At 52.2% G+C, this 24928-nt stretch overlaps 1 protein-coding gene across 6 annotated transcripts in view; it reads left to right on the top strand.

Annotated features, from left to right (window-relative positions):
- Nucleotides 1-24928, top strand: part of SPECC1L (sperm antigen with calponin homology and coiled-coil domains 1 like) — an 84915-nt gene that overhangs the window by 5887 nt on the left and 54100 nt on the right. For 3 of the 6 annotated variants that reach the window (XM_061141408.1, XM_061141413.1, XM_061141410.1), the window contains 2 exons: nucleotides 17610-17799; nucleotides 21687-21840. In XM_061141408.1, the coding sequence (XP_060997391.1) occupies nucleotides 17647-17799; nucleotides 21687-21840 (307 nt within the window). In that variant the 5' untranslated portion in view covers nucleotides 17610-17646. Of the gene's footprint in view, nucleotides 1-17609; nucleotides 17800-19229; nucleotides 19416-19460; nucleotides 19643-21686; nucleotides 21841-24928 lie in introns of those variants that run through there. The other 3 variants (XM_061141412.1, XM_061141411.1, XM_061141414.1) reach the window with 3 other exon arrangements.

Below are 24928 nucleotides of genomic sequence, written 5' to 3' on the forward strand. Positions count from 1 at the left end.
AGACCCTGATGCTGGGAAAGATTGAAGGCGGGAGGAGAAGGGGACGACAGAGGATGAGATGGTTGGATGGCATCACCGACTCTACAGACATGAGTTTGAGCAAACTCTGAGAGTTGGTGATGGACAGGGAAACCTGGCGTGCTGCAGTCCATGGGGTCAAAAGAGTTGGACACGACTGAGCGACTGAACTGAACCTCCGGTGCCAAGTAATAGACACTCCTCCCCAGGAACCAGGTGAAGGGTGTGGGGCGCTTTCTGATGGGTGCCGCTGAGAGGACTTTTGGGGGACATGGCAGAACCTCCAGCGCAGTCTTGTTTTCTTCCTGGACTTTCTGTATTTGTTATGTTGCCCTTTGAATTATTGAGGCTGTCCCTCCAGTAAAGCTACTTTAAATTACTCAAGGTGAAGCCTAGGGAAAACAGTTTGGATCATCTGAAATGGTTAGGCCTGGGGGCGTTCCCTCCAGCGAGGGCAGCTTTGTATTGACAAGCAGCCTAGCTGGGCCTGCACTGATCCTTCTGTGTTGGCTCTAAGGGTTACCCGGTTAAAATAAATGTTTTGATTTGTTTTTTTTAATTTTACTTTGAAATGAAGTTAGAAATGCACATTTAGATGCACACTTACTCACCCTTCATGGTGACAGGCCAGCTCCATCATCATGGGATGCTGGTCATCTGTTGAGTAATCAGAATGTCACTCTAAGGAATAAAATATTATCCCGCAGAAGTTTTTGGGGGCAGTTCAGTTACTAATGTGCCTTGTATTTTGAAAAAGCATCAAAACAAAACGCGGCCTGCAAGTTTATGTTGAAGTAACATTTCTGAAGGTCTAGTATAACATAAATACCAGCAGGGGCGCTGTCTCTCTGGGCAGGGGTCTCCTCTCCCCTGGTTCTGCTGCTTGCTCTCCTCACACCCCCACCACACATGTGCTCAGTGGGGCTGGGTTCCAGCACTTTGTTTATGAAGCTAATTCCGTTCATACGATTTATGAGGTTTGGGTTATTAGTACTGTGAAACCTAGTGAGCCTGCATGGCAGCATGGTTGAAAAGCCCTACATTTCACGTGTCCCTTTCATCATACAGGGTCCTCTCACAACACATTTCACAGTAGTTAGCATGACTGACTTTCCTTATTTCACAGGTGAGGCTGAGAACACAGAGTTAGCCAGGGCCACCCTTGACTTTGAGCCCAGGTCTCCTGTGTTCTTTTCACTGATCCGCTGCTGCTCCACTGGAGTGCGTCTGCCGTGTGGTGAAGGAGCCGCAGTGCCATTCGGCCTGGAGAAGAGAAGACGGGGTCGGGCATTGTTTCCCGTGTGATTGAATTGTCTGAAGAGCTTTCAGGAAGTCCTCCAGAAAGGAGGACTGGATTTATCTTGTGCTGCTTTGGCAGGTCCCCTAGTAAACGGTGGTCACAGCCGCGCTGACGTGCGGCTCCACGTGTGAGAACCTGCCCGAGAACTGCAGGGCCACCTGGTGACCAAGGCCGCCGGGTGTGGCAGGACGGCGGGCAGGGGCCCCACCGCGGTGCCCCCGGCCTCACAGGTCCGCCCCGCCTCCCTCTGCCCGCTTCCTCTGCTGAGCACTTGCCGGGGCCCCGTCTCCTCTTCCGAGTCTCGCACCGCTTCTCCCTGAAGCCCCTCAGAGGCAAGTCTTAAATACGGGATGGTCATCTGATAGTAGTTACTGATGTCTTCGGTTCATTTTTCTCACGTATGCAGTCTATCTTCACTCCTTCCAATGTTTTAAGTAAAGTGACAGGTATGACTTTGGAATTTATCATTTTTTCTCCAATGTTGTTTCTGTAGGGATTTTTTTTTTTAAGCTGGAAATAAAAATTGAAGGCAGGGGATTTATTGTATGAGAGTCTCTGCTGAACGGCTAACGCAGGGTTTCCTTTCTCACCCAGGGTTTATTATCCTCAGAGCTGACCCCCCAAGGTCCCTGTGCTGTTTCATTCCTCGTCGCATGTGATTGCTGATGGCGTGGGCGCTGTGTTTGTCCGGCCAGGGCATCCTGCAGGTGGGGAGAGGGTGGTCAGCCACGGCCGTGTCTGTATCAAGGCCACAGAGTGACTTCCGAGAAGGGTTCTCCATCCCTGAACTGCTTTGCAGGTGAAGCTTCAGAGCGCAGTGAGCTCAAGGGGAAAAGGCCTGTCACCTGTCAAGGAGCTGACTAATTTTTGCGCAGCAGTTTCTGTTTTGTCTTTTATCTACCCTGTTGTCGGGAGCTTGGAGCTTAGACACGTTTGCCCTGCTGCGTCGTCAGAAGCGAACCAGGGACGTTTCAGGCGACTGAGGCTGGAATGGGTGGATGGGTGGCTGCCCTGAAAAGGAGAGTCCCTCAGGAAAGAGGCCAGTGAGAGAGTGAGCCTGGTGAACTCCCTTGCGAAAAGTTCCCTGTGACGCTCCCCCACTGTTCCCTGGGGCCCCAAGAGCTGGAGCGCGTTGCCTGTCTGAGGGTCTCACTAACCCAGCTTAGTGCGAGAAGACCCTGTTCACCTGTGTCTGCTGGTGACCTCCCAGCCCGGCCCTGAGCGGGCGGGAGCCTCTGCTGAGGGGAGGGCCCGGCCGTGCGGTTGGCGTGGGGGCCTCGCTGATTACTAGCCGCCTCGGAATCTGTTGCTGGGTAACTTTCACTCACTAGTGCTCTTCCTGCCTTCTGGACCTTTTGAAGTTTGAAAACGGCTGTTTGGAAAGAGGAAGTAAGCAGTCAGGATGAGGGGATTCGCCTCTGGGGGGCAGGGAGGAAGTCTGTGCAGGGCCCCGTTTGGCAGGACTCGCGGCCTCCACCCAGAGGTGCGAGAACCGACTCCTGGACGTGAGTACTGTGTCCAGAGTCGTGCAGCCAGCACGCAATGGGGCTGCCCGCGAGCCTGAGCGGCCCAAGCGCTCTCCACGAGTGTGCCGTCTCTCAGAGACCTGCTTCCTTTGTGTCCTGAAGTCCTTAGAAGGGGTGATTGTTTCTTAAAGCTGAAGTAGTTACATTGCTCATTTACAGTAAATCAGGTTAGATGGGCAACGTTTTCAGAGACAGGATTTGGTCATCTGGGGGTAATGTTTTGAATCTAAGAAATAGTTTTGAAGGAATAGAATCCGAAGACCCTCCCATCAACTTGAGTTTGGGGTGAGCTGCTGTGCCCTTTGTAAGGATGTCTCTTATCCCTGATGTCTGTTACTAGTAGCCCAGAGTCTGCTAAATCAGGTAACATTGTTCTCAAGTTTTACTTGTTAAGAATTAGAATGACGTATCAGGAAGAAAGATTCATTTCACATGTTCTGTTTTCTTGAAACGCGATTGGTTGTGTCGCATTGAATTTCTGATACGTGATTGAGTTTGGTGTTTGGCGTGTAGTCATCACTCAGGCAGTAAAGGCAACGGCGGTCGGTGTGATTGAGGTATATGGTGCGGCTCAGCGTCCCACAAGGAAGTATGCGCCGTGACATTTGGATCTCAGAAGGAAGTGCTTGCCTCGGCTTTCCTCTCTTTCCCTCTCGCATCCTCATCCTGCCGCTGATGAGCACCCGAGCAGAGTCCTTCACGTGTTGCAGGATGTGGTGACGGGCCGTGCCCTGTGTCACAGGGGTCTGGAGAGCGCTTCCAGGATTTCCCCTGCCACACAGGTCCTTCCAGCGGCGGGTCGGGCCCCTCAGGTCCTGGCTTCGATTCCGTCTCTCGGATATTCGGTTCCCCTGTCTCTGTGGTCCGTACAAGATGCGATTGGCACTGGCCCTCTCTCGCCTTGTTTGTGGGGCTGGGAGAAGCCTGCCCACGCTGCCCTCGTGTTGACGGTGCCCAAAGGCGAGCCTTCCTGCTGTCCGGGTCCTCTGAGCTGCACCTGTCCTCGGAGACTGCTTCCAAGGAGGGGGACTTCTCACCCGGCAGACCTGGGACTTGGGGGGAATATTGGGCTAGTGGGGGGCGGTGTGCGAAGCGGGTGCTGGGCCCAGCCCTGGGCCCGGTTGCGGGGCATTGAAGGGCCCTGGCGCGGGGCCTCGGACTCTAGGTCCGGAGCCCTGTGGAGGCTGGCTGACGGCGCCTCCCTCCCTGCTGGCGAGCCTGTGTGCCCGGCTCCGGGTGGCCAGGCGAGCTCCAGGACACCAACCGCACTTAGATTGCGGGTGAAGAGCGAATACTTTTTAGTCCAAGTGCGTTCCGAAGGTTGCCGGGTCGGCGGGCAGTGAGGTGTGCTGTGGTCCCAGCGCTGGAGGCGGCGTCTCAGGCGGGAGGACAGAGCTCAGGGCAGGGACGCAGCGTGGCCGCGGCCTGGGTGGTGACCCCGGGCGGGCTTTGGCCTGAGGTGTGCAGGGGAGTGGGCACGCCCCGAGGGGCTGTCCCACCGGCGAGGCGGCTGTGGCGTGGAGTGCCGGGGCGCATGGGGCTCTCCAGGCTGTGCTGCTCTCCTGGCGTAGGAGAAGCTGGAACAGGGCTGGCAGGAGCGGTGGGCACGGCCTATCGTGGGGGCCGGGGCTCGGCGTCTCACCGCGGCCGCAGCCGACACTGATGGCGGCCCGTCGTGGGGAGCCTGGTCGGCGCTGCTCACGCCCTGCCCTCGGGCCAGCTGCGGGAGGCTCAGGTCTGCGCGCCTCCCGTGAGGGTGGGGAGGTGACCTGCTCTGTGTGGAGTCCCCGCAGGCCGTGGGCCCTCAGCGTTTAGTCCCTGCCTTCCCTCTGCGGGCGAGGTGTCGGGGGGCTGGACCGTAGTGGCTTTTCACTGTCCGTCTGGGGCTGTGGGTCTGCCTGGCAGCAAGTGAGGAGGCCACAGGAGGCCCAGGTCAGCCCCTGGGGCTCCTCACGTCTCATTCTGGGAGACCAGGGAGAGCCGCCTCCGCGCGGCTGTCCTTTCCCAGAGAGTGTGGTTGGAAGTCAGGGCTGTCGCTGGCCCGTGTCATAACTGTTCCCTGTTCCTCCAGCCAGTTCTGTTGGGTTGGCTTTCTCAGCTCAACAGGATGTCTGTGCAGATGAGACCCTGTTTATGGTCTGCTGCACAGAGATGAGCGTCTCCCTTCCCTCCTGCGTTTAAACCAGTCTTTTCGTGCCAGTTTGTCAGCCTTGACGCTGTTGATTTTTGGGGCGAGGGGTGTCCTTGAGTTGTGGGATCTTTCGCAGCACCCCAGCTGTGACAACCAGCAATGTCTCCTGACAGTGCTGCATGTCCCCGGGGGTCGGGACTGCCCACGTGGTGAGCACTGCCACATCCTCCCTGGACAAAGGAAAAGCGATCCTTTCTGTTTCCTATGAATCTTCATTTTATCTAATCAGCGAAACACGTGCTGAAAAAAGATTTCGTTTTTATTAAACTGAACTCGAGTTTTAATCTATTTTAACTTAATTTGGAAAGACTTTCTTTGTGCCATTGGCAAAACATTTCTCAAATCTAAAATTTTTAGCTTTTTTTAAAGGGATTTATTGTTACATTTAATTATTAGTGAATTACAAAAATGAGTATAATACTAATATTAGTGAATAATAATTAGTGCATAATTAGCGAATTACAAAAAAAAAGTTTCTTTCTGTATTTCAGAGTTAAAAATGTTCAAATATATCGAATTGGTATTTCTAATTAAAAGTATGGCCGACAGTTCATTTTATGAATACAGTATTGTGCTATTTTGTAACTGCCTGCCAAAAATCTGAGCATAAAGCCATGGTTTGAAAGGGTCATGAATAAACATTTTCTTTTTGTAAATATTCAAAAACCTTGGCTGAGCGGGGAAAGGAGACTCAAAATTTCTTGCATTCTGGCCGTTTGAACTTTGGGAACTGATTTGTTTTGGACTAAATCTGGAGAAATCATTTGTGTACTATAGCCAGAAATTCTTTTAGGCTGTCTTTTTCCAGCCTTGTCACTTATCTGGAATGTTAAGTATTGGCAGTAGTTTAACGGTCTTTTAGCAGCTTGTATTAAAAAAAGAGAAGGTCTCCAGAAATGGATCTGAAGAGGTCTTAGTATAAGTTTAGGGTTTGTTTGTTTTTTGTTTTTGTTATTCTTTGCAAAGCAGTGAGAAGGAGAAGACTTACGGTTCTAAGTTTGAAAAAATGCAGGGAGCATCTAGTTTCCAGATATTCCTTGTGTTAAACCCTGCAGAATAACAGAAATCGTGAATCAGTATGAGTGACGTTTTCTGTGACCAGAGTGAAGGGAAACAGACTCGCACTTTGGGGTTTTTGCTGCTGGCAGTTAGTTGGCTCCCTTTTTCTCGCGTCCCGTCTGTCAGTGGTTGGAGTTTAGTGACAAGCGTGCAGACTCCGGGCAGACTGCTCACCTATCACCCTGGCCTCAGTCTCTTCTCCAGGCACGTCGGGTGGCTTCTAATCAAATGTGTTGGTCTGGGCAGCACAGCCCTCCCCCGGCAGCCTGCTCTGGGCTTTAAACAGCAGCAGCAGCAAAGCGTCCCACCCGCCTCGTTACTGTCTGACTCTCTGCCCTTCTCAAAGCCGCATTTCTGAAATGTTCTTCATCCTTGTCTCCTACTCAACCTTTTATCCCATTCCAGTGGCATCTGACTTCTCTCCAGCCTTCCCCGTGGAGCTGTGTTGGCCCTGCTTGCCATCACCCCCTTCTGGCTGACTTCAGCGTCCACTTGGGTACGTGGTCCTGTGGATTTGCCACCCAGACCCCTCCCCACCAGCGTGGCCAGGCAGAGAGGAGGTGGCTGTGAGGGGGCGGGGGTGGAAATGGGAGAGGGGCTGCTTTTTCCTTTCCCTTCGTCTGTGGCCAGGAGAGCGTTTGGAGGGGAGCACACACTTGGGCTCAGCGGTGGAGGTGGAGGAGAGGTCCGTCGGAAGACCGCCTTTCCTTAGGGCCAGAGTTTGCATCACTGGTTTCCGGGAGCAGGGAGAACACCTTATTAAATGTGCACATTAGTCAATGGTCACACCCTAATTTTAAGCATGCAATAAAATCTGTCTTAAAAATGAGAAAATTTCATTTTCTCTACCCTTCCTCTTCCCTCTCCCCACTGCTAATCACTGGTTTGTTCTCTGAGTCTTTTAAATGTTTATTTTTATTGTAACATGGGGTTGCAAAGAGTCGGACACGACTGAAGCGACTGAGCGGCAGCAACATAACCTTTAAAAATTGCGGAGCGCGATACGGCACACCTGGGGTTTCTGGAATGTTCTGGTCAAGTCGCTTCAGTCGTGTCCGACTCTCTATGACCCCGTGGACTGCAGCCCGCCCGGCTCCTCTGTCCACGGGATTCTCCAGGCAGGAATACTGGAGTGGGTTGCCATTTCCTTCTCCAGAGGATCTTCCTGACCCAGGATCAAACCCGCATCTCTTATGTCTCCTGCCTTGGAGAGCAGGTTCTTTACCACTAGGGCCACCTGGGAAGCCAAACTTATGTAACCGTAAGTGGCAACTTTGGCTTCTATTACAAATGAACTTGAAGGAACTTCCCTGGTGGCTCAGTGGATCGAAATCCACCCGCCAGCGCAGGAGACGCGGGTTTGATCCCTGGTCTGAGGAGATTCCACGTGCTGTGGAACAGCTGAGCCCGTACGACACGCTTGCACCGTAGAGCCTGAGCTCCAGCACTGCTGAGCCTGTGGCCCCGACTGCTGAAGCCTCGGAGTCGTACCCACTGGACTACCAGGGAAGTCCCTCCAAGTCTGTATTTTTTTTTTATATACGTTTTTAAATGCCTTTCTGGTTGTGTGTGAGAATTCACAGTAAGAAAGATTTGAAAAATGTATATGTTGAGGAATTCAGAATAGAACGGCTGTTGCATTATGATTTATTTAATTAAAACATTTCAAATAGAGTTTCTTTTCAACATTTTGTTTGATTTTGTAGTACTTATGATTTTATCAATTGGTTATTTGATCCAGTTAGCAACATTTGCTCACAGTCTTCAATTTAGTTTGCTAAATTTCCATTTTCCCTTGACAGTGATTCCTTCTCAGTGTTTTAAGTCTCTTTTCTTAATTTAAAATTTTAATATTCCTACATTTTGAATGTGGAGCTTGTGAAGTAAGAGAGATAAATGTATTTAGATTGCTTGGATTGAAACCTTTTTTTGAATTTTGGTGGAGTGTTATCAATATATAACATAAAAACACCATAGCTAATACCACACACCGTAGTTTAAACACCAAAGTGGTTTCCTTTTTTTTTTTTAATGGTTCTGATTCCTGGTTCTGAGGGTATGAATTGTGAGATAGAGTGTTTGAATTTCCAGTGCTCCTGGTCCATCCTCCTGGCCTTGCCAGCAAGGCTCAGAGTCAGCATGACTTTCTCAGGGTTGTGCAGGCGGGCCTGAGGCCTCAGTCTGGGTCTCCTGATTACCCTTCCAGGGAGCCCCCAACCATGTACTTCCAGTGTTCCCTGACATGCAGTTTTCAGTGGGAAAGAACCAGAAGCAAGTGTTGTTTGTTGACATCTATGCGCCACAGTGTGTAATTTAGTGAAGTAGTGAGTAAAAATAATCTTTAGTCATTCCTGATGAAGGGTTTCTCTGACAGAGAGTCCTTTGAGTTGCTGCTTTTGTTTTAATAAGGCATTAGTCATACTTGGGGCATGCAGTGTGTTGTTATAAATTATGGCAGCTCACATTTGTGCCCTCCTTGCTGTGGGCCACCCTGCTAAGCACTGTGGGCTCATTCTTTCATTTAATCCTCCCCAAATCCTTTTTAGGTGGGTAGTATTATTACCATCCCATTTTATGGATGAGGAAACTGAGATTTCAGAGAGGCTAACTTCCATGCCTCAGGATACAGATGTCATCAGACACTGCAGGTGGGGCAGTCTCCCAATGGTGGTGGTTTGGTCACTAAGGCATGTCCGACTCTTGCGAGCCCATGGACTGTAGCCCTCCAGGCAGAAATACTGGAGTGGGTTGCCATTTCCTTCTCCAAGGGGTCTTCCCGACCCAGGGATTGAACCCACATCTCCTGTGTCCTGTATTGCAGACAGATTCTTTACCAACTGAACCATCAGGAAAATCTCCGAATACTGTTTTTTTAAATAACACAATGGATTTTAAAAAATGGTCTTTTTTAGGGACTTCCTGGTGGTTCAGTGGTCAGGACTCCATGCTCCTGCTGCTAGGAGCATGGGTTCTATCCCTGGTCGGGGAGCTAGGAAGCTGCGAGCCTGGAGGTGTGTCCTAAGTAAAGAAATCAATGGAAACTATCAATTAAGTAACAATTCCATTTTTCTTTACTGAGCCATGCAGCCTGTGAGATCTTAGTTCCCCCAACCAAGGGCCAACCAGGCCCCTTGCAGTAACAGTGCAGCGTCTTACCCTCTGGACCACAGGGAGGCCCCCCCAGTCCCGTTTAAGTAGCTGTGAATACCCGTGCACCGAGTGTAACGGGAGCATGGTTCTGCGCGGAGGGGGCTAGGAGGTGCATAGAGGCGCTCAAAGGGAGCAGGGGTGAGGGGCCGGGGTCCTGGTGTGGCTCCCCGCAGGAGGCCCCACGCGGGCTCCTGTCGGGCGCTGTGCTGGGGCCTGGCGGCGCTTCTCGCCAGGGACGGCCGCAGAGCTCCCCAGTGGTTTGCTGGACAGTCCTCTCAGGGAGGAGCCTTCCTGATGCAATGGCAGTTAAGGTAAGTTTTTCCGGTCCTTTTGGCATTATTTCTGAAACTTGGTTAGTGTGTTTTCTATGGGTGGATGGTTGGGGAGGGTGGAGTTTCTGAATCACTGAGAAAAATTGCCGTCCCCGATCCTGGGTTCTTGCTACACTTTTCTGACCTTTGAGCCCTGGTGAAATAACGTCTAGAACAAGTATGGTGGGATTTTTGTTCTCTTTGTTGGTCTGCACATGTTCTTTTGTGTAGTAACTCTGTAAATTAGGTTTTATCAACTCTTTATAGGAGAGGAAACAGCCGGAGTGTGAACCCAGCTCGAAGTCCAGTGCTGTGTGCTCTTTTGAGGCCTGGGGTGGGGTCTGTGATCTCTACCTGTAACATCCTCATCAGTTGGGAGAATTGCATTAAATTAGAAGGGTTTTGGAGTCAGGAGATAACCGTGGAGATTCCCTAAAATTGAGCCTCCTTTTATTTTAGCTGAGGATCCTGATTGGACAAATTACTTAGATTGAAAATAGCACTTTTTACAAGGAGAACTAATGGGTTTCAAGTCAAAGTCAGAATTTCAGAACATCTCAAAGGCTGGACCTTCGGCTGAATTTGACCAAATGATAGTTGTAACAGAAACAAGTATGAATCTTTCTGAGAATATCAGTCACACAGCTGCGAAAAGGAGAATGTGGGGTGTTTGCTATGCAGTTCCTTCAGTGTCTGTGTTTGGAAAGACTCACAATAAAATGTTATTGGGGAAAAAAGGGAAGCAACTTCGCAGGAGTTTGTGTGAAAGGGCCTTGTAGTATTAGGTGACCGTGAACTGAGCCTGAGCCTCTCGTCGCTCCTGGCCAAGCAGGGCTTTTTCTTAAGTTAAGCGAGACCCCGCGTCTGGAAGGGGGAGGTAGGAGCAGGCCAGACTCTGCTTGCAGACCGGGTCCTCTAGCGTCTGGGAGGTGGGGGTGCAGCCCATGAGGGAAGTGCGAGCCGGCCCTTAGGTCTGGGCGAGCTGTGGGCTGAGGGCGCTTCCGAGTGTGGAGCTCGGATTCGGGCGGAGGAATGGTGCTCCGGGGGCGGCGAGGCCCTTCCAGCCCCTCTCCCCGAGCCCCTCCGTGCGCCCTTCGGACTGCCCCGCGCGGCCCCAGGTTTCTCTGTAGGAAGGACCACGGTCAGGGCGGCGCCGCCTTCAGCCCTCAGCCCCCTTCTCTGTTCTGAGCAGACTCAGGTCTGCAGGGGCCGTGCGGTCGCCACCTCTGCCCTGCCCCTCCCTCCTTGCTCCAGCCACGTCTGCACATGTACAGACCTCGGGCTTTCAGTGGGATTTGTAAAGGGTGGGCACCTGTTCACTTGGGCACCTCATTCTTCCCCCGGACTATGGGCACCTGAAAAGTAGGTGAAAGTGAAGTTGTGTCCGCCTCTTTGTGACCTCATGGATGTAGCCCACCAGGCTCCTCCGTCCATGGGATTTCCCAGGCCAGAATACTGGAGTGGGTTGCCATTTCCTTCTCCAGGGGAGCTTCCCGACCCTGGGATTGAACCCCGGTCTCCCACATTGTAGGCAGGCGCTTTGTGGTCGAGCCACCAGGGAGAAGTAGGTATTTGTGTCTTAACCAGCTTAGGATGCCCGTGTGTTTGTTTATGCCTTGTTTCACTTGCGTCCTGTGGTGGCCCAAGGAAAGAGCAGATAAACCAAGGAGGGTCTTGGAATGCAGGGACAGGAAAACCAGCCCCTTATTGTCCTTCCCTCTGCCATGTTGTAACTATTCATGGAGCTGTATCGCCTGTCTCCCCTCCTGCCCCCCAGGGAGAAGGCGTCTGCCCTCCCAGTGTATACCGCCCACCCAGTGTACAGGCCTCCGATCAACAAATGGCCCGCAGGACCCGTGTCCCGCTCCCTGTGGCCGGGTGTGGAAGTGCACTGAGGACCCCTGTCAGCGTCGGTTCTCCCTTGAGCTGGCCTGCCGATCAACAGCATCTCCCACTCTAACAAACTCTAATTCCCTATCCCCGTGTCTCATGGCTGGAAATTCTTCTCCAGCCCGCACCTGGACCACGACCCTGCCCAGAGAGCTGGTGTTGGGCCCGTCTTGGCACAGAACACGTGTTCAGTGCCTGTTGAGGAAGCAGTGCCTTGCCTCCTGCCTCAGAGCTCAGCGCCCTCCGAGTTCTGCGGGGGCCGGGGGGACGCTGCATGTGGGCTTTCCTAGGAGTGGCCTGCAGGATACTTTCCGTTTTTAAGAGCCGTGGTTTGACTTTCAAGTGGTGTTTGATCTGCCGCTTGTGGAGGGCGGGGGCGCCCTTTGTTTCCCTTTGCTGATTCCTGGTACCTGTAGAGGACACGCCCACTTCCTGTGTGCCTGGGGATGTGTAATTAGCTTTAGGCCGGGCTCCTGGAGCGGTCAGTCCTGTCCGGGGACATCCTGGTGAGAGGTCTGGCCACCCAGGCTGAGTACGGGCTCCTTTCTATAAACGGGAGCAGTTGTACCTCTGCCCTTGCCTAGCAAAGAATTCTTTTAAATGAAAAAGTCTCTACAGATTAATAGGATCATGGCTAAGTTTTTTACGTTTACAGTTGTAACATAATACATACTGATTTGCACCTGGTACTAAGTTTTCTAAAATCTCTCCGAATGGTAGCTTTTATATTAAATAACGTAGTAATTAATTACACCTTCAAAATGAAAAAGATGGGTCAAGGGTACCAGTACTGACCCCTAGGACAAGTAGATAAGTCTAGACAGGCAGATTGAGGGTGTAATTTTAGGTTGTTACGTTTTATTCATCTCTTGCACAATCTTCGCTAAGATCAAAGTTGCCCGTTTCTGAGGAAGCACTGTGTGTGGTTGCCATGGAGGCCGTGTGGATTGGTGGGCAGGGTGCGGGCTTTGGACGGGGAATGCTGTCACTGAGAACGGCTGGCCCGGGGAGTCACCCCGTCCGCCCTGCCTCTGGGCCTCAGGGGCGGTGCCGGGCGCGGGGCCTGCCCGTGGGGGCTCGGGGCGTCTGTGTCTTCCCGGGTGGGGGCAGTGCATGTATTTTGATGTTTTTGTTTATAAGAGATGTTTGCTATTTTAAGAAACAGTACTGGAGAAATACAAGTGACACACCCCGTGGATTATTGTTATTTGAGCTTGTCCTGAGCGCATGCAGAGACCCAGCATCCATCCTGTTCTGTGAGGAGAGGTGCTTTTTATTCCCCCACACTAGACTTCTCTGGGCTGGAGCTGGTGACACCCTGTGCGGGGAGGTGCCTGGTCTGTGCGTGGCTCTCGGGCCCTGGCGGGGTGCTGCGTGTGTGTGTGTGGGGGGGGTGTGTGTGTGGGGGGGTGCTGCGTGTGTGTGGTGGTGCTGCGCGTGTGTGTCTGTGTGTGTGGGGGTGCTGCGTGTGTGTGTGTCTGTGTGTGGAGGTGCTGTGGGGGGTGCTGCGTGTGTGTGGGGGTGCTGCGTGTGTGTGTGTCTGTGTGTGGAGGTGCTGTGGGGGGTGCTGCGTGTGTGTGGGGGTGCTGCGTGTGTGTGTGTCTGTGTATGGAGGTGCTGTGTGTGTGCATGTGTGCATGTGTGTGGGGGTGCTGCGTGTGTGTGTCTGTGTGTGGGGGGGTGCTGCATGTGTGTGGACCTCACAGTCGCCTGGCCGCTACCCCAGACCCGGGCTCCTGGCCAGCAATCCCCACTCCTTAGCCTGGTGCAGAGGGCCAGGGTCTCTGGTCAGCCTGTTTTGGAGCATCCTTGCCCTTAATAGGGGTCATTTTAGAAAATTTTGGCCGTTTTATTCCCCTGACTTGTCTCAGCAGTTGGTGGACACTGTTGACATTTTACAGATGGGGGCCCTGGAGTTCTAGATGTAATGAATTGACAGTCCCGCAATATAAAAACTCCTCCTGAGACCTGAGAAACTTGGGAATATCTTGCTAAATTATTCATGGGGATAGAAAAAAACAAACTTATGACTGAGTCTAGAATCTTATTGCATCAAAGAAAGTTTTTTTAAAATATATTTTTTGGATATATGTGGAATTTTCCAGGATTGCAATTACTGTAGACACTGAGGGGAAATTGTTCTCTGCTTTTTGAAGTATGTTAGGGTTCTCCAGAGAGAGATGGAGAAGGAAATGGCAACCCACTCCAACATTCTTGCCTGGAGAATCCCCCTGTCAGGCTCCTCTGTGCATGGGGTCGCACAAGTTGGACAGGACTTGGCGACAGAGCCAGCACCAGCAGCGGGGAGAACCAGTAGGACAGCAGCAGCCTTGTTAAAAGGGGTTGGCTTCTGCAGCGGCGGGGCTGAGTCGTCCCAAGGCCTGCAATTGGCAGGCTGGGCCCCCCAGAGAGTTGGTAGCAGAAAACACCAACTTCCCACCTCAAGCCAGCGGGGAAGAGTTCCATCGGACTCCAGCCTTTTTGTTCTATTTATGTCTTCCCTTAGTTGGGTAAGGCCCACCGACATTAAGGAGAACAGTAAGCTTCACCCATCCAGTGAATTCAATTATTGATCTCAATCAGAAATGCCCTCACACCCACAATACTCTTCTGCAAAATGTCTGGGTGCCCCATGGCTTAAGTTGACAGAAGATTAGCTATATCCCAGAAGTGTGGTTCCCCTTTCAGAAAACGACATTATTGGGAGCATTCATGGGAGATGGCGTGTACCTGAGTTGCCAGGACCTTGTGCCCAAGTCAGGACTGTCTGTACCTGTCATAGTGATTCAGCTCAGAGCTGTGGGTGTCTGACTGTTTAATTCCTAGTATAGTCTTGCTTGAACAGTTATTTGTCAAAATTCACGTGTGTTTTATTGTAAATCATTTTCATGTTGTTGGCACATTATGTAGACATTTTTAGAAAGAATGTGTGTCATAAAGAGGATATCTTTGGATTTCATTTCAGCAGTAAAGGTGTGCTTACATATTTGTTAGAGAGAGGGGATCCGGGTCCGGTGGTGAGAACCACTGGTCCGAGAGAGCGCCCCGGACTCCGCGCTGCCAGTCTCCCGGGCCGGCCCGCGTCGCAGCACGCGGAAAGCTGCTGCTGCACTCTGTCACCTCGGACGCCTGCACAGCCGCCGTCCTCCGCTTTATCTTGTCAGGCTTTCCAGCACCGGGGTCTGCTTTCCAGAAGCTCTGGTTTGATGTCATTGGTTTTCCTACAGAATAGCAGTATTCAGAAGTAATGCACGTGCCACACAGCTCACCCACTAAAATGTGAAGTTTAGGAATTATCTGGCGATTCAGCGTTTAGAACCGCACGCTTTCACTGCCGAGGGCCCGAGGTCAAACCCTGAGCTGGGGAACTGAGATCCTGGAAGCCTCACAGAGCAGCCAGAAAACGATGTGAATTCAGTGGTTTTTAGTACATTCACAGGGTCACCACCACCACAAGGCAAGTTTAGAATGTTTCATCCCGAAGAGAAGCCTATGTCCATTAGCACTTAGTGCTCTGTCTCCCAGCCCTAGGCAGCCTCTGTACGGCTTTCTGCCTCTGGGTTGGGTTTTTCTGGAAAATTTGTTTAAGTGGGAGTCACGGAGTACATGTTCATTTGGGTCTGGCTGCTTTTATCTGGTACAGTGTTTTCAAGGCTCATGCATGTTGTGCCTGTTATACCCAAGTAATAAATAGGTAACCGGATGGATAGACCGCATTTCTGCGAGTGTGTGTGTGCTCAGTCGTGTCCGACTCTTTGCGGCCCCCTGGGCCTTAGCCCACCAGGCTCCTCTGGTGGGGAACCATGGGGTTCCCCAGGCAAGAATACTGCAGTGGGTGGTCATTCCCTTCTCCAGGGGATCTTCCCGATACAGGGATGGAACCCACCTCTCCTGCATTGGCAGCTGGAGTCTTAACCACTGAGCCACCTGGGAATCCCTTACATCTGTTTATCCATGGTCAATTAATGGACATTTAAAATGGAAACAAAAAGTTATTTTGTATGCAGAAAGCATGTAAACAGAGAACTATATGATAATGTATATCCAGTAAGAAACAAATACGTGCTAGTAACTAAAAAGTTATTTAAATGCTAGCAAAGAATTCTGTCATGGTTTAATTGGTAATTTTTGAGGTTGTTTGGGTTTCCCCCCCCCTTTTTTTTTTTTATCATCATGCATAATGTTCCCGTGGACATTTGTGCATATGTTTCTGTGTGGACAAATGTTTTCATTTCTTTTGGGTATGTGTCGGTAGTGGAATTGCTGGGCCTGTGTTTACCACTTGGGGAACTGCCAGACAGTGTTCCAAAGTGGCAACACTGGTTTGCGTTTCTGCCAGCAGCCTGTGAGGGCTCCAGTCATGCCGCATCCTCGCCGACGTTTGTCACTGGCGGTCTCCTCGCTTGTAGCCATTCTTGTGCGTGGGAAGCGGTTGTTCGCTTGCCTGTACCTCTGGGCAGAGACAGTGACGGTCGCACTAGGCGGATGTCAGGCGCTCAGGAGCCATGGGCAGCACAGATGGATACAGAACAGTTTCATTGTTGTAGTAAGGTCCCTTGGGTTGTGCTGACCTAGGAAAAGTTTAGAGAATGGGAGCAGGGCTGAGTGTTGTGGGAAGGAGGGCTGCCCTGGAATTTGGAGCAGAGAAACTTCGGGGAACCATTTACAAGACAAGAGACTTGGAAAAGAGAAGGTGGTACAAAAGGAAAGTAAGAGGCTAAAGGAAAGGTTCTTAGGATCTTGATTTTTCTACAAAATCAGCTTAGTGACAGGTCCAGCCATTCTCTTTCCTTGTACAGGTGGAGGAGCAGAGCTGCTGGTCGGCAGGGGTCAGCATAACTGTGTTGCGTGTGTTCCGGGAAGCGTCTGTCTGGGTCAGTTTTGGTGTCCTCTGGGAGCCTGGAGCGAGCAGCTGGTGGATTCGAACTTGAGGGAGCGTTGGCCGTGGGCCGAGCGCTCATGGGGTGCGGAGGAAGAAGGCTGCAAGCTTGGGAGCAAGCGGGTGGTGATCTGATGACCAGGCGCGGCGTTTTCTGGACGGACTAGCCGAGAAGTTGGTTGAAGGCTGGAGAGGAGCCGGAGGCCCCGCGTGCTCTGCTTGTGGAGTGTGGCGTTGGTCAGAGCGCGCTGTCTGCTCTGAGGCCTTGTCACGGGGAGGCGGGGCGGGGCCCTTCCCTCTGTCTCACTGCTCCTGCCCCCGGACCAGCTGGTACAGTTTGTGTCAGGTCGGGCAAGATGGATCTGGAGCGTTTGAGCACAGTCTGGGTGAAGTGGTCGTTGAGGCTGTTGGAAGGAACCTTTTCTCTTCCAAAAGGTTACTCTGTAAGTTTCCCTTTATTTTTAATAGTGTGTAGAAACCTTCCTGAAACAGACCAACCTCTGTGCTCAGCGTCGCTGTATGTAAAGGCCCTTGCATTCACAGCAGGCTTTCACTTCTGTTGGTTGTGTTCCTTTCTCTGCCCGGACCTGGCCAGCGTGTCTCTCCAGACACGATCTTTCCGGCTCTGCTAATAGAGATGCGTGGAGGGCTTGTTCTGGCCTCAGTGCTGTGTGCTCTGCCATTCCAGGTCCTCCAGCCTGTGGAGTCCAGTGTGCTCCACTCAGGGGGGAGGTTCCTGTCGCGGCTCTTACAGGGTATAGACTGCCCTTACTGTCTGAAAGAAACGTTGAGTCTTCTGTTCTGATAAGGCATTTTGGAGCTTCCTCTTGATAAAAGAGATATCCTGGGAAATATATTTAGATCGTGATGTTGGAGTTTCTGGGCTGTCTGCTGGTTTATGTGCAATGTCACAACAAATATTTGAACCTAGGACTGTGCTGGATAATTTGGAAAGCGTGATCACCGTGAGACCTGTAAAGTGGCTGATTCTCACTGCCAGGACGGTTATTGCTTCTCTGCACATGCGTTGTGTTGGCTCATTCTGTTAGAGATCTGGCGTATTCTTTGTACTGAGAGAACTGGAATGCAGAGTAACTTCAGATCAGTAGTGTTCAAGAAGGAAGTGCATTTTTGATTAACAAGTCTAAGAATTTTTCCTCATTATTTTCTGTAACGACATCTAGCTTTCAGACATTTTTATTTCATGGTAAGATCCTTCAAAAACAAATTTCTAAAGCACTTTCTTGCAGTTTTGTTCTTGGTATAACGCCGTTTCTCTCCACAGATTTGCCTGTAAATGCATCACGAAGAGGCAGCCCAGAATGAAGAAAGCAAGCAGGAGTGTTGGCTCAGCGCCTAAGGTGTCGGGGATAAGCAGAGTTCAGGCAGCAGACAAAGCCAGGCCCGAGAACAGCTCCTCAGCCTCTGCGGGCAGCAGACCCGTGAAGCCTGGGGCCGCAGCAGCATTGTCGAAGGTATTCATGTGCCGCGTTTACTCGCATGGCGGGTGTGGGAGGGCGCATCTCCCTGTGAGCTCTGACCTCCACAGACGCTGTGTCGCGGGGCCTCTGCTGTGAACTGTCTGTGAAGGGGCTCACGGTGTGGGGGGCCTCACTGGTGCTCGGGCCGTCTTCAGCGGCGACGCCCGGTGGCAGCTGGCTTGCGAGCAGAGCGCTGTGCCTGTGGGGCAGAGCCCCCTTCCCGGAGCCCGTGGAGCGCGGCGTGGAGGCGAGTCATTTGCAGGAGCAGCTCGAGTACCGAGAAACGGTTGGCTGTCTGGGGAAGCAGGAGAGCGGTGTGCGCCGTTTCCAGCAGGGGAACGCTGTTTCTGCCTGAGGAGGCTTGATGGGGCACGCACGCGTGCAAGGTCTGGCCGAATGGCCAGTGCGACGCTCCCGAACCCACACGGGTTCTTCTTCCCGCCCCACCCTTTAACACACTGCCCTGAAGACCGTGCTGACCCAGTATTAATCCCACGGAGAACTGGGTGGTATTAGTGTGTTAGAGTGTGACTGGTTTTCTCGTTACACCCCTTCCTTTGGAGGCTGGTTTTCTCCTTGTCGTCACGGGGAGCGAGGTGTTGGAGCCGGGGCTTTGGGGGCAGGCCGGCCAGACTGGCCGTGTGCGCCCTCGGGCTGCGGTCAGAAGGCAGCGGTGCACAGGGCCTGGCTGAGGGCCGGGCCTTTGTGAGTGGCGGCAGCAGGGTTTCTGCGGCTCAGCCCGGGAAGCTTCCTCGGCCCACGAGCCCCTCCTGACGGTGGCAGCCTCCCCGTGCTGCCCTCAGTGTCCGAGAGACTGCCCGCGCCTTTTCTGCTGGCCTGGCGTTTTGTTCGGTGGACAGAGAGCCCTGTGGTCTGCCTCCAGTGTCTCAGGCCAGAATTCATTGTTGTTCTTTGCTTGCTTGTTCTGAGGTGGAAGCTTTGCCTCTGCAGAAACCTGGAGAGCGTTGCTGCTTGTCTGATGGGGAGAAAGCAAGCGGTGCCTGAAACACAGTCTGTCCAGAAGCTTCTGTCCACGCAGGGCTTCACAGATGTGACTTAACTATTTTAAGAGCACCTCACAGGGCACCTCACAGGAACAGCTGATGAGGGACTTCCTCGTATGTGTGTAAAGATCTAGCAGGATGTGCTAGTTTTTCGATCCCTAGGTTGTTGAACCTGAAGACAGACTCATTCCAGGGGCTGGGAGATGCCCCCAGGTTTCTCCTCGCCGCTGCCTTGCTGAGTGGCCGGGTGTCACCCTGTGACCCTGGGGCGGTACCCGGAGTTGACCTTTGCCCTGCTTCTTCAGTCTGAATCAGCACGCTGAGCCATTTCCTCTGTGACAGAGCTGCCTCTCCTGTAGGAGAACTGGGGTTTCCTGCCAGTCACTCAGTTGTTGGGCTGTCTTTGCAGCGAAGCGCCTGTAGAGCTGGGTGACTTGTGACTTGGGGCTGGAGGAGCAGGTTGAAGCGTTGGCATGGGACGTGCATACTGCCAGCCGGTGGCCTCCTCCTCGCTGGCAGGCAGTCTGCGGTTCACTCTGGAGCGCGCCCTGAGCGCGTCAGGCCTCGGGAGGCGTGGACCCCGTTGACGGCACCTGGTCCTGAGCAGTGAGTGCTTCTCCGTCGTAAGGCGGGGAGAGGCGTGTTCTTGCTGTGTGCCAGTGTCTGTGGCCTGGGCCCCGCTCAGCTGGCGGACTTTTACGGGTTGTGTGTGTGTGCGCACTGGGGAGCGCATGCAAGAGGCGATACTGTTTGGGGACGCTTTCCCCTTACTGCGGCAAGTGCTTTCGTTTAAGAAGGACAAAGGGTTGTTGAAGAGAAGTTGGAGTGAAAAGGTAAGGAGGAAAGAAGAAAGTGGTGAAAATGGAAAAATCGGAGAAAGCAAAAGAGCTTGGAGAGCCCACAACCCTAAGTGCCGCTCTGTCCTCCCCCGTGTCTCACTGTGCTTCTGCAGTGTGCGGCCACTTCCCACAGCCCGGACTCACCCCTGTAGAGGGCGGCTGCACCCCTGTAGCTGTGGCCTTGATGGCTAGCCCCAAGACTGAAGTGCTCGACTTGTAATCACTGGGGTGCCGCGCGCACTCACCCGCTCCTGTGGACACCCACACGGGCTCTGTCACTGCCCAGGGCTCGCGGCACATGTGCGCTGTTCCCGCAGTTGTGGGGTGTGGAGATGTGCCTTTCTTTTTTAAAAAGTAATTTACCCCTTCTTTGCTGCCCTGGGTCTTCACTCCTGTGTGTGGGCTTGCTCTAGCTGCAGTGAGGGAGGGCCGGTCTCGAGCTGCGGTGCGCAGGCTTCTCGCTGTGGGGCGCGGGCTTCAGGCCCCCAGGCTCCAGCAGCTGCAGCATGGTTTCCGCAGGCACGGGCTGCGGGCTCTCCAGGGCACAGCCTGTAGGAGTTGCGACTCAAGGGCTTCCGTTCCTTTGTGGCCTGGGATCCTCCCAGACCAGAGACTGAACCCATGCCCCATGCATCGGCATGCGGGCCCTTAGCCACTGTGCTACCAGGGAAGTCCCATTTCTTTCTTTCTTTTGTTTTTGGCTGCAACCCAGGATGGAACCCAGCCCCAGCGTGGAAAGTGCCAGTTCCTCACCACTGGACTGCCAGGAAGTCCCAAGTTTATGTGTTTCTTTACTTCTTGTTTCAAAGGTTGTGGCTAGATTTAGTGAGATGCAGAGAAAGACCACTTCACCTTAGTGGGCAAAACTTTCGGATCTTTATTCAAAAAACAATTCTATTTGTTTATTTTTGGCTGTGGTGGGTCTTGGATGAGGTTCGGGCTCTCGTCGCGGTGCATGAGCCTCCTGTGGTGGGGGCTTCTCTTGTTGCAGGGCACGGGTCTAGGCCCTGGGCTTCAGCAGCCACAGCGCGTGGGCTCAGCAGCTGTGGCGCAAGGGCTTAGCTGCTCCAAGGCCTGTGGGGTTTTCCCAGATCAGGGATCAGACCCCCATTCCCCACATTGGCAGGTGGATTCTTCACCACTGAGCTTCCAGGGAGGCCCTGATTCTTTCATTTAAAAGCATGTTTTTGTTTCTGTTTTTTCTCCCATAGATCTTTAACTCCTCTGTATTCTCTCTCATTTCTAGGAGAAGTAAAATCAGATTTCTTCACTTTTTTTCTTAAGTAGTAATTTTATGCCCAACCCAGTTATCTTAAGAGTACTTGTTTTCTTTTTAAAAAGCTCACATGTTTTTCAGTCATCTTCTCACATGTTTTTCAGTCATCTTCATAAAACATAAATAAATCAAATGGTCTTTCTCAAGTAGAATGATCATTTAACCCTCACTGTAACCATAAAGTCTCCAGTTTTTTATTTGTATGTTGTGGGCTTTTTAAAAAAATCCCCTTCTTTCAATTTTGGCTTAGGCTACCAAAAAAAAAATAGATAAAGGTTAAAAAAGTAAATTTCAGAGTAACTTCTATTAGATGTTGGCTCCGTCACTGGATCGCTTCAGAGCAGTGGAGGTTCTTCCTCACTCTTAATGCCGCTTCTCTAGAAACTGCCAGATGGCGCGCAGTGCGATTCCACGGCTGCTGGTTGGTGAGTCACAGCCTAGATGAGGGGTAGCAAGTAGGGTGTCATCACTTCCTCTCATCCCTCACTGAATCTGGCACGTGGGGGCATATGGTGGGCTCCCATTGACATCTTTGAGTACATTGTGATTTTCACATTTTTAAAAAGAAGTTGCAGTTGTTTATGAGCCAGCGAGAAGGTTCCGTTTCTGCAGCACCAAGGGATGCACTGCCTGGTAGTTGCCAGGAGGTCTTTGCGGAGGTGTTGGACTCAGCCGGAAAGTCAAGGGCTTTGTTTAGGGTCGGAATGTTACTTAGTCTCACTTTATCTAATCAGTTTGTTTTTAATCTTCTGTTGCTTCTAGACCAAGAGCAGTGATGACCTTTTAGCTGGGATGGCTGGAGGGGTGACCGTGACCAATGGTGTCAAAGGGAAGAAGAACGCCTGCTCTTCCAGCGCACCACCCGCACCCGCCCCTGCCATGAGCACCGCGGAGAACAGGCCCAGGACCAGCACAGGTGCGCACTCGGCGGGCTTACGCTGCCCTGCCACGCAGGCGGGGCAGTGGTGCTTAGGGGACGGTACTCCCGCCGTTCGGTCCTGGGGAACGTCTGACCTGTGCACGGCTGTGGCATTTCATCTCCACGTGCTCGTCACCCAGTCGCTTGGGCTGTTCTCGGCCCCTTGACACCCACCTTCAGTTCCAGGTGTCATCCACACATAACCGATTCTCTCTGAAAGATAAGTGCTCTTTTAAAAATACATTCACAATGCCATTATCAGGCCTTATAGTAATCATTTCTCAAATCGCTACTTACTCAGTAAGTATATGAATTTCCAACTGTCTTATAAATACTGCACACATGTGCTTGCTTGCTTGTCTGGATTAGGGTTTACCAGGATTCATTAAGGCCCACAGACGGTAACTGCTGGTGCTTTCTCAGTCTTCATGTTTAAATCTGTGAGTTTACCATCCCCCCTTCTTTTCCCCTCACAATTTAGTTTTTGTAGAAACTGGTTGTTTGATCTATAGTTTCTGGGTTTTATTTCCTCCTCTTTGGCTGTGTCATGCGGCTTGCAAGATCTTAGTTCCCTCACCAGGGATCGAACCCAGGCCCCAGTGGTGAAAGCACAGCGTCCTGACCACTGGACCTCCAGGGAATCCCTCTCATGGTCTGGATTTTGGTATCTCACTCCTGTGATGTCCGTGACCGTGTTCCTGTGTTCTCTCTGTTACTGTCAGTGTCCCTGGGTTTGGAGCCTTGATGGGACAGATTTAGGCTCCTCCCGTACTCCCGCCCGCTACTTCACATGGGACCGTAGTCTGTCCATCAGGTGGCCCATGGTTTCTGGCTGTCTCCGCTCCCTGAGGTTAGCAGCCTCTGATAGTCCGTGCCTAGATCCATTCATTCCAGTCCTGCTGTTCTTTCTTCCTTCATTAGCAGCAGGTTTTTTTTTTTAAGATCTCATTCTGTAGTCCAGGGAGTAACACTTTATATGTTGTTTCTTACACTGAAAGAAAAAAGCTTGGAAACTTCCAGTAGTCTTAGGATACTGTGTTTGTAGTTAAGTGTGTGAAAGCAGAGCGGCAGAAACCAGAGCAGGCACTCGCTTGCTCTCGTTGTTCAGGTTCTTGTCCCCGCTGTGTGTGCTGGACTTCCTCCTCGGCTGGGCATGCCAGCTGTCCCCAGGCCTTGGCCCTCTGTGGCCTCTTCCTCCCACCCAGACCCCGGCGCACGCTGACTGCAGCGGCGCGGTCGCCAGGAGGGGCGTGGACAGCCTTATCTGGCTCTGCAGGCGTCACCCCGTCCTCTCTTCACTGCACCTCGGAGGGCGGGGCCGTCCTCAGAGCTGTCATCTAGAGGCTTCTCAGCTCAGCATCGTGCGAACCGCGTGCTCCTCCGCCTGGCAGGTGCTTCCCGGGCGCCCGTCCTGTGCCAGCCTCAGAGCTGGTGATGGAGCACCCTGGCCCATAGGTCTCCGCCCTAGAGCCCGGGTCGTCACCGCGTTTAATGCCCCGGCTTGTGTGGTGAAAAGGAGGTCCAGGACTCTGACTCCTCACACCCCCTCCCTCCCCGGCCTTGAGAGTTTCCCTGTGTGCAGACGCGCGCGTCCCTGCTGGCCCGCCTCCCGCCCTCGCGGGCTGCATCCAGTGGTCACCTCCCCAGGCCCTTTCCCAGCCTCTGTTTGCAGTCTCTCTGCTGCCCTTGAAGTCTAGTGCAGATTCGTTATCCCCTCTCTGTTGTTGGGAGAGTGGGCTCTTCTCCACCAACGTGGCCTCCCTCCGCTTCACTGCTCTGTCTCCCACACGCCTCCTGCTGCTCTTCCTCCTCCTCCTGCTTCACGAGGCGTCCTCTGGCTTCCTCTCCACCAGAGTGCTCGTCTGTTTCTTTCCTGCTCAAGAAAATTCACTGAACATTGTTGCTGCGGCCCCCTGAATTCTTGCTGGCGTTCAGGGCCCGTGGAAACCTCCCTCTCCTGCTCCATCTGCCGTGTGGCCTCACTTTTCCTTCCTGTATTTGATGCCACTCCCACCACCTCGGCCTCGTCTGCCGAGGCCGCCACCCGCTCCCTGTGCTCCCCCTGAGCCACGGCGGAAGCAGGGGCTCTTCCCACACCGTCCCCGGCAGGCAGCGCTTCCGCTCTCTGCTCCCTGCTTAGCCTGGCACTGACACTTGAATAACCATTTGGCTCGTTATGGATATTTATTGGTTGGGTCTGGGACTTATTTTTCAAAGTAAAAAGCCTAATGATTTCTTTAAGTATTTGTGGCTATTTAAACACGTTCTTTTTATATTAAATACACGGTCATGTCAATCGTTTGCACAAGTTTAAAAATTTAGCAGTTGGTAACAGTGTGACTTGTTTGATGCGTGTGTTATGAGGCCTTAGCGTTGACACCACATCGTTTTCTAACTCCGATAAAGGCCGAGTGGGTCCTGGTAAGTTGCAGGTTCTGCCACACGGCCTGCCTGCGTTTGAATCTTGGCTCATCCATGTACATTACCTGTGGGACATTGGCAGATGATTTATCATCTCTTTTTGGGTTTCTTCATCTGTAAAACAGGATGATGGTAATGAAACCTGTGTAAATTACTGTGTATGAGCTATTATATGTGTATTATATGTGTGTGTAGTGAGGATAAGTGCATGCTGCGTATTTTAATAATTCTTATTATTGGTGCTATTTGTGTGGCACTTCCCAAGTGGTGCAGTGGTAAAGAATCTGTCGGCCAGTGCAAGAAATGCAGCTTCCCTCCCTGGGTCGGGAAGACCCCGCTGAAGAAGGGGAAATGGCAGCCCCCTCCAGTACTCTTGCCTGGAACGTTCCACGAACAGAGGAGCGGTGGTCTACCATCCATAGGGCCGCAAAGGATCAGACGCGACTCAGCGACAGCACGCACACGCGGCATTTCATGATGTGAAGTTGTTTGCGTTTTCTTTCAGCACGGTTTTCTCTTCATTGTGGCAGCTTAGGCTTCTTGTTCGTCCCGAGGCTGCCTCTCCCTTCTGGTCATCCATGGCCTGCCTTCTTTCTGCTTCTGCAGGTAGTTTGCTGTGTGAGTGGCTATCCCTTGAGGCACCTTGCTGTAGCCTCCCCCGGAC

Source organism: Dama dama, chromosome 5, assembly GCF_033118175.1.
Source record: "Dama dama isolate Ldn47 chromosome 5, ASM3311817v1, whole genome shotgun sequence".
NCBI lineage: Eukaryota > Metazoa > Chordata > Mammalia > Artiodactyla > Cervidae > Dama > Dama dama.